The sequence below is a fragment of the Colletotrichum karsti genome, assembly GCF_011947395.1.
Source record: "Colletotrichum karsti strain CkLH20 chromosome Unknown Scaffold2, whole genome shotgun sequence".
Lineage (NCBI taxonomy): Eukaryota > Fungi > Ascomycota > Sordariomycetes > Glomerellales > Glomerellaceae > Colletotrichum > Colletotrichum karsti.
Genome location: NW_024065902.1, coordinates 145,924 through 160,919, shown reverse-complemented (window position 1 = coordinate 160,919; position 14,996 = coordinate 145,924). Strand labels below are relative to the sequence as shown.

Sequence of the window (14,996 nt, the reverse complement as noted above, 5' to 3'; positions counted from 1 at the left end):
GCCGCAGCAGGCAGCCGATTCGAGTAATTACGTCTTCTTTTCCCCCTCTCCTGTTGGCCGCAATTGATCGTACAGCTTTTCTGCGATGTTTTATTATTTCGTTTTATTTCTCCAGGCTTGGTGTTGCCCAGACTTCCGGCCCGGTCTGGCCCCCTCTTCCTCTTCATTGGCTTATTCTCCCAATCTCCCTGCCTTCTCATGTCTCGATGCTTGTGCCTCCCTTACACCTTCCTTTTTTTTCTGCCTTAGCTCGCACAATGTCCTCATCAGTTCCTGCTTCTCAAACGTGGTCGAATCGCAGCTAGCGAGCTAGCCTCTAATTTGTTCGGTTCACCTTGGCTTCCTGTTATCTACATATCCGTAGCTCTTAGTCGTTTCTGCTCGTAGCTAGGTAGTAAAACAAAGCGTTGCCACTTCCTTCTGTCTGCAGCTCAAACGTGACTCTTTTCCTTTCTCTTCTCCGCGAACCTTTCTATCGTCCACCACCACCACCGCCACCAACAACAAACCTTTGTCTACATCTAATCCTCATCGTCGCTATCGCATCGCCGCCGTACCTCCGACTACCACTCCATCCGACGACCAGCGTCCCTTGTCTTCAACGGCAGCAGACCACACCACCTCTTCAACGTCCATCCAGTCTCAGTCCCGTTCCCTTGGGCGAGCCCGCGCGGCCTTTCGAATCATCACGCAAAACTCTCCGGCGCATCTTCACATCCGACATCGATCTTCCCTCCATCTCCGCCTGGCCTCCACGCAATCCTACCAGCCCTCCAGCAAACCAAATCGAACGCTCGACAGCACCAAACTGCGATACCCCCGGCAGAGCCACACTTTAAGCTCAGAACACTGCGACGCACCCCTCCCTCATCGGCGCGATCCCTCCTCTCCTTCCGCAGAGACCGCAGCCCAGTCCAAGTGCTGCTCTTTTGCTAGCGGCGACCACCGCCCCGTCGCCGATTGTCACGTCGCATCACGCCGTGGTATACCGAAAATCCAAGCCCAAGGGAGCCTGCGCTAGGCCATCTCATCACCCACAGGGCTCGGTGCCGTCCGGCATCTGCCTTGCAAAACAGCTCTGCCTGTTCCACCCGCCAGAGCTGGGGCGCTCTATTCGTGACCCGTCTTCCGGAGCACCTCTGAGTGTGTGTGTCGTCGAGAGCACCATCCGGCCAATAATAGAAACAGAGGATTGCAAGGGACAATAATACCGTTTCCGTTAAGTAGGTTAGCCATGCCACCTCTATCCTCTTCGCCGCCTCCAATTCTCGCCATTACGGCCACATTCCTGCAGCTGCTCGTTCAACATCTGCCTCGACCGGTTCGCGAACTCCTCCACAAGGCTCACCATCACATCTCGCGCATCTTCGCCGCCGTCGCCTCCTCCGCGCTCGTCGTCCGCATACACTCGTCCATACCGCCCACAATGCGCCGCCCGCTGGGCTTCTCGGCCGTCGCAGTCGTTCTGTTCCTCATAATTGGCCTTCCCGTCATTCTCGCGCAAAGCCAGCCGTTCCATTGCTACCCGTTCCCGCCCGCCGACAAGCTCGCGAGTCCGTTCATCACCTTACAGCCGCACTGCTGTAAGGGAACAATCGACAACAAGTTGCGAGTCGGGACAAAGTGCGAGCCGGCGAACGGCGGAAAGTACAAGACCAAATTCGGACAGGACCTGGGAACGTGTGCGACGGGATGGGCAGACGCATGTTGTATGCGCTTGGTACGTGGACATCAGACCGAGATCGAGAGGACGCAATCACTGACGATGGACCCAGCATTACCCGCCTGAAATTCCCCGCCCAGACATGTCATATTGCGACGCGGGGTTCCTGGTCAAGGCCGAGTCGCGAAATATCATCAACGCTCGCAGTTGGAAGCCCCAAAACTACGGAATTTGATTAAGACGACGAAAAGGACAACTGCAGAGTCCAACAAGCAAAAAATTAATACCCATTTCTTACACTGGCGACGAGAAACAACGGCGGAAGGCTTTGCCGAATTGAAACGACAGCCCACGAGGCCCCGGGATCTTCGTCGTGGGGCGCCAGAGACCCGGCGAGTCAGGGAACCATCTCCACTGAGACAGCAACCCGGGGGAGATTTATGGAGTTTGGGGAATGCTCCAAAGTCACGGTCCAGGCTTACGACGACGAGAGGCCGCCCTCCGCATATACCTCACGCCGACACGCAGCACTACCTTGTACGAATAGCGAAGCAGAAGCATTTGGCGTTTGGCGGGCAACCATGAAGCGACGAAATGACGGAATCATGGTCACGATCGACCTTGTTCGAAACGAAAAGAAGGACGGAAGGGCATTCGCATTATACCCAGGGCGATTGATTGGTTTTCTGATATTTCAACCAGAATGCACACGCATGTGACCTCGTGCAACACATAACCAGGGACCTTTTCCCCTGACGAAGAGGAGACGAAGGGCGACCGCGTAACATATGACAGACGAAATGGACATGAGTCATTATGGGTTCACCTGTACTGTACTACCAACCACCTAATATCAGGTTGTCATCAATCCGATGTACTTCGGAAAAGTTCACTTCTATTTTCTCATCGGACATTGTGCTTCGCCGCTCCTGAACCTGCCGATGCCATCAATCCCCGATTACCCTGATGAAGTGGCCAAAGCGCCTACGACTTCCACAGAGCATGAGACGGTATGACGACGAGTCAGGCCTGTATTCCCATCTTTTGGTGCACGAGTAGGAGGTCATGGCTGGAGTGATTAGCTGATGAATGATGTAGATTGGCTGGGTCGAGTCGACCCGACCTCCGGCTGCCCGGCGTTCACGCCCGACCGAACTCTCGTGAGCGGGAGGGGAGGCGAGGTTCGTGAGAGTCGTTCGGCTTGCACATGTGTTCGCCTCACCTTGCGAAATTTGCCAGGTGAGGGGTCGTTCGGCCTGCCTCAGGAGGAAAAGGGTCCCCGCAGTGGCGAGCGGGAGACGGGATCACTCGGTCGGTTCGGTCGGTCGGTCGGTCACCGGCCATGTCAGTCAGTCAGTCAGCCAGCCTTACTGAGAAACACTAGCGGGCAGATTGATTAAGAAACGAATTTGGGGGCCGATTTGGGGCTGAGAATGGGCGCTAGCCAGGGACTTGAATTCACCGCAGAAAACATGACCAGCATCAGAGTGTGAAGAGGGAGCTGCTGTGCCGGAGAGCCGGAGGTTTCCGGGCGAGGACCCGCACAGACCGTCCCGTCCCGTAGTGGGGCATTTCGGATAAATTATGGGGCTATACGGAGCAGTTGTAGCAAAGTTTCTCCCGTTTCACCTGTTCCTTTCGGGACACCTCAGACTCAGCGAGGGGGAACAGCTGCTGTTTTCAGTCCAAACTCGAATGCGTCGTGTTCCTCGATGGCGGCCATCTACTGGAGCACTGTTGAGCCGACCAAAACAGTTCTGGCGATGGACGATGACCAGTCCTTCGACTCTGGAGAACACCAGACCAGGCGGTCGCTTTACGCTCGTCAGCCGTTCCCTGCTAGCTGCAGATCTCCCCCACGTTCCTCCGCCGCTCCAATCTGTCCGTTTCCCACAGCAGGTCACGGAGCCTTAAAAACAGAGGACTAAGGCAAGGTACTCTCTTAAGGGCACGGAAACTTCAGACCGAAAAAGAGGGGACATTTGGGAAGAACGAACAAGCTCACATCTTTCGAAACCGGGGTCTGTGACATTCTGTCACACAGCCGCCACACGCGGCAGTTTCACCGTGGCCTCCCCAACTGGCGGGCTAACACTCGAGCCAATGAGGCCTCTCCCTCGTCTCTCCCGCTACGTTTAATCCCACTTCAACTGCTCACTCGTTTTGCGCCGCAGAGTACGTCCAAACCACACCAAAACACCACCAAAAAGCAAAGTACACCAGCACCAAAAAAGGTCGTCCAGCCTCGTCCAAGCCGGCGCCCCGACCGACCTGCTTCTGAAACCCGTCCGGGCTGTTTCTCCCCCCTCTCTCTCCCAACTCTCTTCTCAGGTGGCCCCAAGGCTTAACCTGCATGCCCTCTTGCGCGCCAAGTGTCGTGCCCTGCCCTGCGTCCCCGTTTTGGGATGAAAAGCGACAGACACCTCTCAGACAGCGGAACGGAAGACAAGAGACAGACAGGCACAAGGAACGGCCGAGGTGACAGGAGACAGGCAGGAGGGCAGGGACTAACACCAGAAGACAGCTCGGCAACGCATCTCTGGCAGCGCCCCATCTCCGTTGGACGCACCGCACGCACTTCACACGCCGCGGTAGTCCCCTTCCACCCCCGCTCGCGCTCGTCCTCTTGATGATAATGGTATTTTGTCCTCTTTCGCCCTCCCACCCTTCTCATATATCATGCCCGAACCAGTGATCGTCCCGCGCCCGGGACAACAAGGCCCTCCCCTCCTCCTTCTCCTCCGTTCCTGACGCCGCCCCTTCTCTGACTGGCCTGTCCTTGTCTGCCTTTTCCTTGTCTTAACCCTCTTCTTATCCCTCCCCCCCTTGGCTGGCTCCAGTAACAAGAAATCCCATACTTTGCTTTCCCCTCCGCCCAAACGACCGGTTCATGCAAATCGCGCGGCTGCAAACCGAGACGCTCGGCATCCCGCAGGCAAGGAACACAGCTACTGGACCCGGCACGATACGTTGCCGCCTGAGATAGACCTTCTTCCTTCCACCTTTCCAACGGACCCCTTCTCCGCTTCTTTTGTTTTTTGCCTCAATTTACTCGCAACAAGCGCGCTCTTGTCCACGAGTCTAATCGACCGATCGACAAACACCCTACAACGATCTTGATTGTGTTTCCCAACAAGGCAGTTAGCGAAGAAACAAAACATCGTCTACGCGAGACATCTATTCTACCATTCAGAGGCCTTGGGCGACAATGAACTTCCGGTGACCGCGGGCCCCCAGACCCCCTTCCCTCTCCCCTTTCATATACCTCCCCCCTCCGATCCTCCTGTGAAGATCGACACATATTGCGCGAGGAGTCCTGTGATATATGGACTCCGACGCGAGGGCCAGGGCCAACGTGCCCCGCCAGGGACCGAAGCAGAGCACCAACGGCATGGACTCGTACCACCGCTACGTCGCCGAGTCGAACATGGTGCGAGAAGACGATGTCGTCGAGAGGCCGTATACCGGCCGGTCGTTCAGCACACCACGCCCTTCGATGCTGGACGCCTCTTCCTCCTCCGGCAGCAGCAGCAACGGTGATTGTGATGGAGATATTGGGACGACGACGTTGGCGGTGCCAGAGATTATGATCACGAGCCCGAGTAAACCGTCGACGCCGGGACCGAGGTACTCCTTGACGCCGCGGCAGTCGAATTTTGCACCAGTCGCGAGGTTAGCTGTTCCTACGATGCGGCCTATTCCGCAGGGACAACCACTGCCGTCAATACATTCACTACAACCGTCACAACCGATCCGACAGATGCTGCAGCCTACAATACGCATACCACCGCAGAGCTCCGACTCTGATGATTTGAAGAAGCGAGATGGCCTGATGGACGTATCGTTACCATACCGACCTTTCTACCTGCAACGAAGGGTATTGAGCTCGTTTGCGATTCTGTTCGCGGGGTTGTTGATTACGGTAGAAGCTGTGCTGGATCTATCGAACAAAAGAGGCGGTCTTGGGTCGCCGGACCACGGGTTCAGGTATTTGTGGCAGTACGGCTCGGCATTCATATTCACGTGTATCGCGGCGCTGTGGGCGAGACCGGAGCACCAAGCAAAAGCGAACGCCCCGTGGATTCGCATGTCGAAGGGACCGGCGAGCGTCGACCGGACTTTAATGCTGGATTACGTCTTCATGTTCGAACCTTGGGCCATCGCTAAAGCGACGAAGAATCGGGATTGGTTGGTGGCGGCTGCTGCATCTATCGGCCTCACGTTGAAGCTCATCATCGTCATTGCCGTGGCGCTTGTCAGCCCGACGTTCCAGATCGTCACGGCGCGAGGTGTGAGTCTCAACTTGCAGAATGCGTTCGTAAACGACCCCTCTGGACTTCGATCGGCGGGTGCTCTGCCCTTCTTCACCATGGTCGGACTGCAGACTAAAGGGCTCAACTTTCCGGACGGCACCTCGAAGGAGTTTGCGTTCCAGTCTTTTTCGTCGGATATTCCTTCAACGGCTGAGCTGCGGGCAGACGTGGAAGGTTTCCAGTCGGATATTGAGTGCGAGCCGGCGCAGCTGAACCTCACCGGCATTCAGTTCATCCAGGCCTCCGATACACAACTCAATGTCACCGTGTCGACTCCGACGTGTTTCATGACGCAAGAGATCCCGAACATGGCCCTCGTCGGGTTTACTCTCCCGACCTTCTTCACCGCTTTCCAAGCGGGCTCGTGTGGGAACTCGCAGTCCCCGGATGATGGGAGGGTGGTGGTGATGTCGGGCGCCATAACCATCGACAGCTCGTCGCTTCCGGTCACCAGCGATACCTTCAACGTCCCGATCTCGGGTAGGGTGACTCGCTCTGCTGCGCTGATATGCCGCCCGACGTACAACCTGACGACTGTCCACGTCAAGAAGAACAACACGCAACTCATCGATATCGACCGACCCCGCTCTGCGAAGAACCGCACTTTGAGTTTGGTCCAGCCCATGGACATTGTGCAAGGCCATTTCGCATCGTATCCAACCGACTCTCAGATCCTCGGAGCCATGCCCAACGTGAACAGTCGGTACCCTGGCATCGCGGTCGTTGCCTCCGACGCGATCATGAACTCGGCGGTTGCGATGGAAGTCAAGGACAACGGAATCCCACCGATTGACAACTTGCTGCGAACGGACAATCTCACCAGCATAGTGACAAACTACTGGCGCCAGTACACCGCCCTCGTCGCGAGGAACTCGTTGATGGCCGAGACGGTCCCGCAGCAGAAGACCACCGGCACCGCAGTCATCATCGGAGAACGCCTCAACGTCCGGCCCATCCCGGCGCACCTGCTGTCCGGCCTCCTCGGTTTCGCTTTGGTCCTCACCCTCGTCGCCGTCGCTTTCGCCCCGAGAACAGGCTTCCTCCCGCGCCACCCGAACACCATCATCAACATGGCGACACTCCTTGCCCATAGCAGGTCGCTTTTACAATGCCTGCGTGGGACGGGTGCTGCGCACGTGTCGACTGTCCGCGAGAGGTTGCTTGGCACGAGTTATTACACCGGTGTGGAACCGTACGAGAAGGCGGCCAAGGGTGCGGGATACTTCAAGATCTTCGGAGGCAACCCGCCGCCGCAGGATACGCCCCCTCAGTTTGTCAAGACGTCCAACTGGGGCCATCCACTCCCGCTGCATCCAGCGGCTCGGTTAGCCGCTGTTTTCATCATGGCGGCTATGATCATCTCTCTGGAGGTCGTGCTGCGGCTCTCCGAGGCACACCAGGGAATCACGACCGTCACAGCGAATACGGATCGCCACTTCCTTTGGACAACTGGCCCAGGCGTGTTGTTTGGCATTGTAGCGCTGTACCTTGCCTCCGCGGACTGTGCCACGCGATGCCTTGCGCCCTATACCAAGCTGAGGCAGGGTGGCTCGTTCGAGACGACTGTCGGGTTGGACTTCATGGATAAGTCGAAGCCGAGGATTGTGTATGATGCCGCGAAGACGAAGAACATTGCGGTTATCGTTACGACGATCTCGGTCTTTGTTGCTTCGCTTCTCGCTACGTTCTCAGGGGCGCTATACACCACTGTCCCGATCCCATCTACTCGACCGGTTACCTTGCAACTTGTCGACCAGTTCATCAACGCTTCCGCGCCGTGTCCGACATGTACCACGGACACCCTCCTAGCATCACTTATCCTCGACGCGAACCTGACGTTCCCGTCCTTCACATTCGAAGACCTCAACTTCAAAGGCGTGCAGCTTACCACCCCACTATCGATGCAGGATGGCGCGAGTACCATCCTCGTCAACCTCCCCGCCCTGCGGTCCCGTCTCGACTGCAGACTGTACCCGCAGTCGGAGATCAACACCAACTTCACGATCCCGGATCTTCCTACCCAGCAGTTCGTAAAGGACCAGGGAATGCGCATCGACATCGCAGGAGAACCATGCCTGGACCCCTCCATCCGCTCCAACGCGGTCCTCCCGCCGGGTGTATCCCCCTCATCCGTCTTCGGCGTCGCCACACCGCGGTCTGCGACTTCGAGCCAATGTTCCGACTTCACCTACGTCTGGGGCCAGCTGGCCGACACCACGCCCTCGCAAGTGGGATACATCTCCGCGATGGGCTGCAACGAGACCCTGGAGACGGTCATGGCCACGGTCCGCCTCACGGGTTCCTCGCTGCACATCGACCCGACCTACCCCCCTCGCGTCCAGGAACTCACCGCGCGGCCCACAAAACTGACCCTCCTGCCGCTGCAGTACGGCCTGATGGCGAACCTGACGACCGGGAACCAACTCGACCCCTTCTTCTCCTCCCTCGTCACCTCCCGCTTCGCCATCCCCGCCGGAAACCTCGGCGACCCGGGCCTCACCAAGAGCGGCCGCGTAGCCGACGCCATCGTCCGCCAACACGGCATTGTCCGCGCCCAAAACCTCAACGTCAACTCGCGCAGACGCCTGCCCGACCTCACCGCCCAGGAAGTCATCCCCGGCATGCTCGAGGACACGACCGTCACGAGCCTCCGGCGCCTCGTGCAGGACGACGCCTCCACCCGCATCATCCAGTCCATCCTCGCCCTCCTCCTCCTCCTCACCCTCTTCGCCTGGCTCCTCACGCCGGGAACCGACACGATCCTCCCGCGCAACCCGTGCAGCATCGCCTCCGTCGCGGCGCTCCTCGTCGACGGCAACGTCTTCGGCTTCCTCGGCCGCGGCGCCGAGTGGATGCCCACCGAGGAGGTCGAGCGGAGCTTCCTCGACGGCAGCCGCGCGATGGGGTTCAAGATGAGCTGGGAGCGCGTGAGGCAGCGGAGGGTGGATATCGTGGCGGCGGAGCGCGAGCAGGAGACGGCGTTCGGGATCAGTGTGAAGAGGGCGGGCGGCTGGGGCGGTGGCGAGGACGTCGGGTTGGGGATTCTGGCAAGGGTGAATCGGGCGCAGAGGGGGTTCGTGAGGGGTTGGGGACGGATGTCTACGTGATGCGTCTTGTCCGGGCTGAAGCAGGCGAAGCATTCCCTGTACACCACTTCTTTTTTGTCTTTTGTTTCTTCTGTATTACCATGGGCTTTGTGTAGTATTAGCTCGGAGTTATCGGCGGCGGGGACTTGGGTTTTTATTGGGTATGATACCACAAACTGGGGACACGGTACCAGGGAGTTGATCTCGAATATTGTTTAGTCTATTCCAATGAGAAGACTTTGATAACATGTTGTTATGATATTGTGCTGTGACTTTGTCGCGATCGGACTCGGGCGTCTGTCATTCCGCGGGCTTGGGGAGATTCTTAACGTCATACGAACATGTCTCACACCAGGCCTTAGTGACGATCAATGACATCGGAATCCTCAAAGTCCGAGCCACCGTCACAATCAACCCATCGCTCTCGCAATCGCGGCGTGTCCTAAGTCTTACTTGCAACTGTAAATCAAAAGTCCCCAGCTGAGATCATCGGACCCTTCAATATCCGAATCACCGCCTCATCAAAATCATCGCAATCGCTATCGCGAGGGCTTAGGCAGCGAACCCGTCTATTAGCTTTTCGCCGCGCCACGTTGCCTCGTGGCGGTGTTCATCACAAGGTCCTTGATGTTGCTAACGAGGTTCATCCTTGGTGGTTCGGTATGATCAACGTTCAAACCCGCGGGCAGCGGCGCGGCTTGGCTTGGCTGGGATGGTGGGTTGTGGCGAATCTGTCCGTCCCGGAGGATTTCTGGTAAGGAAACTTTAGATCGGGTGTGAGATCTGAGGCTTGGTATGGAGGACGTTGGCCGAGGGCGAGGACACTCGATTCATGAGCGGCGGATACCGAAGCGGGCGTTCTCAGTAGGTTACCACGGTAGCACGACAATGAATGTGAGAAGATAATGTTTTCTGGAAATATTTCGCTTGATTTTGGATATCTTGTCTAGAGAGAGTGTCCACACTGTTCATGGATTCATTCCGTCTTCATGCTTGTCATGATCCATCTTTTTTCCTGAGTTCCCCAAAAAGTCTTGTTGATGCAAAATTGCTCCCGTTCGTGCCATAAAGTCATACCCCAAACGCCGTGTCTTCGTTGAACCGAGTATCGATCTGAGAGACACTCCAATTAGCATTGGTCAATCTTCCAGCAGACAACTCCGGGTGAACTTACAAATTGTGATCGATACTAGTTCATAACGCGAGTGTAAATGAAAGTCTAGCCGACGCTGCAGGTGCAGCCCAGACGCTTCTCGACGTCGACGCTGGGGAACGGCACGCAGACCATGCCGTCGGCCTCGCAGTTGACGCTGGCCTCGCCGCACGCGAGGTCGGTGCAGGGACCGTCGAAGCGGGCGGCGACGGTGGCCGCGAGGAGGGTGACGATGGCGAAGACGGATCTCATGGTGACTCTGGGTGGGTGTCTTGGTGGTGCGGGAGAGAAAGAGTTTGGATGATGTGGGAAAAGGGAGTGTTCGTTGCGGGATTGTGGATGTGCGGGATGAAGGATGGGATGGCATCGAAAGTCAGAAGGAGGCGGGATGATCGTCTGCTACTTATACAATCGAGAGAGAGCGAGAAAAAGAAGGTTTGGAAACATTGGCAGCTGCCGGAGGAGGGTCGGTTGACACCGCCCTTCTACTGACCAAGAGTCGAGATGGCATGGCTGGAGACGGGTTGCAAGGAGGATGCTATTTCCAGTCCTGGAGCCGTCCTTCGTGACGATAATACCGCATCTCTTCTTCTGGCTACTACAGGGTGCCGGTGGTGGCCTTCGATGCGCGCAGGTCCCTCTGTTCTTGGCTAACAGTGCTGGGATGGAGGCGGCGAGGCCGATTAGGGGAGACGGACACAACCAGAGTCTGGCTTTAGGGAGGTAGAGAAGACGGTCGCGCCTTGGCGCGTACGCAGTTGTGTTTGGGGCTATTAAAAGCCATCGAGTATATGAGCTTGATCATGCTCTTGGCGATGAAGGCGTTTCAATGGGTTCTTGGCGCGGGTGTTGCACTGTGAGGGATGTCGTTGTTTTGCTGTGGGCTCTTACGGGACTTTTCTTCGGGCCCGCTTACGGGGATATAGAGAGAGAGAGGTCTGGGGAGGGACTTTGCGGAGTTCTAACCGTCACGCGATTCATGCACTTTTGGGGCGTTGTGGGTGATGGATGAGCCTTCGATAAGCCTCACTTTGGAACCGGGTGGTTGCATGTTCTTCACGGGCTGTACGGAGGAGAGAGGATGGGTATTCTGTGAGTTTTGCCCATCAGCCAAGACATCATCCTCCATCGATATTGGTTGAGTGGCTGGCAGTGACGGAAGACGGGCTTGGTGATCGGGCCGCTTTCGATGTGACTGATCGACGCTGCAGGAGTGATGTGCCGGATGGCACCCAAGAGAGAGCTGAGGACGAGGCGAGACGTATTCTTTTTTTGATGACATTGACAGCACTCTGACGCCGAGTCAGTTTCTAAGACTATTTTAAAGATGGCCGCAGGTGTTCGTTCGATCATGCCTGACATTCTCACTCACATCAGTCGACAGCCAACGCCAACACTAGCAGGTGGTCAATGTTCAAAAGTCCCGGGGCGCGCTCACCACAATGGTCCGGAACGGTCAACTTTCCCGCGGCTCAGCCCGCAGGATGGTGGGAATACAGGCCGACGATCAAATCTGGAGCGATATTATTGTGCACTCTAAAACAAGCTTCAATCTATCCTGCTGCGAGCTTTCGAGTTCTCCGGTATACCGTGGCGCTCGGTCCAAGCCTTGCGCGCCGGCGTCTCATTCATATTGCGTTCTCCTGCGATTCCACTGCCGTCCCGCAAAGTGGTGACTATGGTCATGGTATTTCCTGGTTCATTTCTCTTCTGTTCGATCTGGATCTGATCTGGTATAGTACGGAAGACTTGGCAATTGCCCTTTTGTAAAGCGCATTCGCTACATGATGATGTTGGCGTCTCCTGTGACGTACGCCCAAGACTTCCAAGAAAGTCATTCTTCTAGTCCGCCACTTCTGTTCTGCTGCCGCTTGAATTCACAGCCATGGTGCATAAGCTGAATGATAGTCTAGGGCGACTGTCTAACGTCATCAGAATCGACCCTGCCATAGGTGATGGCCCTCGGTACGACGAGCTGACGGAGATACGCAAATCGCTATCAACAACATCGCCGGTCCATAATTACTTAATGACAATATGTTCATCTCTCCTCAGCCTGAGCAATGACCACATGTGTCTCGAGTTTAGATGATGTGCCACGCACTGCAACCCTCCGCGAAGGCACAGGTGACGGAGCTGTCCGTCACAGTTCTGAGCTCGCGTGACTACCTGCCTCATCGGGGTCGCCGGAAGGGATGAGCTTCCGTGTTCAGGACGTACTCGTCCAGACTGATAAGGTCAGGGGGTGAGAAGACGAGGTAGAAATACTTCAGCGTCTCCGCCAGCCAGAAACTCTATTTTATCGGTCAGTACTTCCGCCAACATGGCCAATGTCACCTCGAACGCGGGTCTCACCTCCATATAGTCCTCCTTGGGCAGCGGGTCGACCTTCTTGGTGACATCCAGCACCGCCGCGTTGCCGTTCTCGACCAGCGTCCCGTTGCTGACGGCTTTCCACATTTCCCACGCCGCATCTTGGAAACCCTTTTCTCCTGTGATGCGGTACAGCACGAACACGCTCTCGATGGCCTCGGGGCGAAGGATGTACCGTGAGTCCTTGGCCGTGGTGAAGCCCTTCGGCAGATGCTCCTTGAACTCCGGCCGCAGCCGCTTCTCTTTCTCCCACCGATCCTCGTCCCACTTACAGTCGTCCCTCCTGTCGCACGCGAGCATGTTGAAGCGCTCCGGCATCATGCCCGTCGGCATGGCCTGGTAGGCGTAGTAGCACCCCAGCGTCAACCGCGCCCCGACGGTCACCCACTCCTCCTTGCCCAGCAACCTCCCGGCCAGGGCGTAGATACCGCCGATGAAGCAGGCGAGGTGCTCGCTCTCCGGGTCCAGGTGCCTCTGCCCGTCGATGTCGACGTTGACGTTGCCCGAGATGAGGACGTTCTCCCCGCCGGGCAGCATCGGCCGGAAGAAGAGGGTCTCGTTGGCGGCCTTGAGGAACGCCTCCGTCATGTCCTCGTACTTGGGCTCCATCCCGCCGAGGAGGGCCTGCATCTTGGGGAGGTACTCGTAGAGCGAGTCCGCGCAGCCGGCGATGGTGAACTGCGAGCCCGTGACGACGTCGCGGTTCCGCATCGAGACGAACATGGGCCACATGCCCGGGATCTTGGTCTTCTTCTGCCCCTCGTGGAAGAGGTCCATGACTTTGGCGATGGCGTCGTAGTACTTCGGGTCTCCGGTGAGCTGCGAGAGGTGCGTCATCTCGAGCGAGAGCGTCCCCGGCGAGGCGGAGACGACGGAGCTCTCGACGTCGAGGCCCGTGCCTGCTTTGGCGTCTTCGAAGTTGATGAAGTCGACCGGCATGCGATGTTCCGTGTTGAAAGCGCCGTAAAGAAGGTTCCCCAGCTCGATGGCCTTGTCGAGTAGAACCCTGCGCTTGCTGAGATCATACGCCGCCATCAAGCCGCCCAGATACCGGATGTTCGTCTCAAAGGTGTTGACGCGGCCCGAACTCGCCGATCCAAAGTCGATAGTAGCGACAGCGGCAACGGCCTCCTCGAACTCGACCTTCAGCCCCATGATCCACAGCACGTCGAGCGAGTCGACCAGCGTCGCGGCCCACCCGGAGAACTGGTCCTTGGCCGTGGCCGAGATGGGGTTGAGCGCGTCCTTCATCCAGGCGTACTTCTTGTAGCTGGCCCAGTTCTTGCGGAACAGCTCGCGGACCTCGTGCCGGCGGGCCTCGCGGGCCCGGGCGGCGGCGGGCGACTCGGCGGGGAACCGGTGCTGCACGCGCGGGAGGGCGGGGCCGCGCCCGAGGCCCTTCGGGAGCGGCGTCAGGGGCGTCTGGGGCGGGAATTTGTAGTTCACCGAGGACCAGTCGAAGCTCGCCTTTGTGTTGGCCGGGGGAGGGGAGATGTGCTGCAGGTTCATGTAGCGCTCGAGCTGGTAGGACTCGGAGCGGGACCAGGTGGTGTAGAGGTAGTAGAGCAGGACGCTGCCGAAGGTGAGGACGGCGGCGAGGGTGCGGACCCTGGTCCAGCGGTACATTGCTGTCATGGTGATTGATGAGATTTGGTGTTGTGATTGGGGGTATCTGATGAGAAATGAGAATGTGATGCCGGTGGTGAGCCGAGGAAAGGGATTAAGTTTGAGTCATGAGGAGAAGCGATGATGTAAGGACCGGCGATGAGTGTCTGTATGCTGGCCGGTCAAGATGAGATGAGATGAGCAGGGAAGCAGGACACAAAGAGGTCAGTCGGTAGTTGCGGTGATGTTGATGTTCACAAGGCTGAGATTATTCTGCCGTGTGAAGTGTGAGGCTTTCACTTGGACAGAATCAAATGTGTCTAGGTGTCAAGAAATTCCAACCAACCCCAACAGGTTTTTTGCTGGCTGGGCTGGAACAACGTTTCGACACGGTGAGACATGAAAGTCAAAGTCAAAACACGCGGGCCCCAGGCCGGAGGGACCCGCCGGGGGGTTCGGGCAACCATCCGGACCCTGCTCATCCCTGCCAAGACGACTTTAAAATAGCAAGGCGGCTGTGATGGGACCTTTGTTGGTATTTGGAGGCGGTTGGCGACATGTTTTTGGGGCTTGTTGGTTGGTGAACTTGGCAGTCATTAAGAAAAGGGGTTGTTTGCTACAAAAGAACTTGGTAGTTCGCATGCCCATGCGGCACGAGTGATTGAACTGCTCAATGAGAAGGGAATGTGATCGGCCATCCTCTGTTGAAGGCTCATGGTCTCTGGTAATCAGACAGGCATACACCTATTGGTGAAGGGAAATCTTTGGCGTTTTATGGCGTCTGAGGGCTGAATGAATGTGGC

The 14,996-nt window shown here is 57.1% G+C and overlaps 3 protein-coding genes across 3 annotated transcripts; 2 read left to right on the top strand and 1 right to left on the bottom strand.

Moving 5' to 3' along the window:
- Nucleotides 1–1,234: 1,234 nt before the first annotated feature.
- Nucleotides 1,235–1,898, top strand: CkaCkLH20_00593 (uncharacterized protein; the record flags this gene model as incomplete). The annotated part of the gene is made up of 2 exons (XM_038883313.1): nucleotides 1,235–1,720; nucleotides 1,776–1,898. 2 exons carry the CDS (start codon nucleotides 1,235–1,237, stop codon nucleotides 1,896–1,898), a joined length of 609 nt encoding a protein of 202 aa, XP_038750908.1.
- A 3,090-nt stretch (nucleotides 1,899–4,988) lies between these two features.
- Nucleotides 4,989–9,083, top strand: CkaCkLH20_00592 (uncharacterized protein; the record flags this gene model as incomplete). The annotated part of the gene is made up of 1 exon (XM_038883312.1): nucleotides 4,989–9,083. The coding sequence occupies one exon, from the start codon at nucleotides 4,989–4,991 to the stop codon at nucleotides 9,081–9,083; it is 4,095 nt and encodes a 1,364-aa protein (XP_038750907.1).
- Nucleotides 9,084–10,281: 1,198 nt separating this feature from the next.
- CkaCkLH20_00591 (uncharacterized protein) lies at nucleotides 10,282–14,223 on the bottom strand (the record flags this gene model as incomplete). The annotated part of the gene is made up of 3 exons (XM_038883311.1): nucleotides 10,282–10,474; nucleotides 12,436–12,509; nucleotides 12,571–14,223. 3 exons carry the CDS (start codon nucleotides 14,221–14,223, stop codon nucleotides 10,282–10,284), a joined length of 1,920 nt encoding a protein of 639 aa, XP_038750906.1.
- Nucleotides 14,224–14,996: the final 773 nt, after the last annotated feature.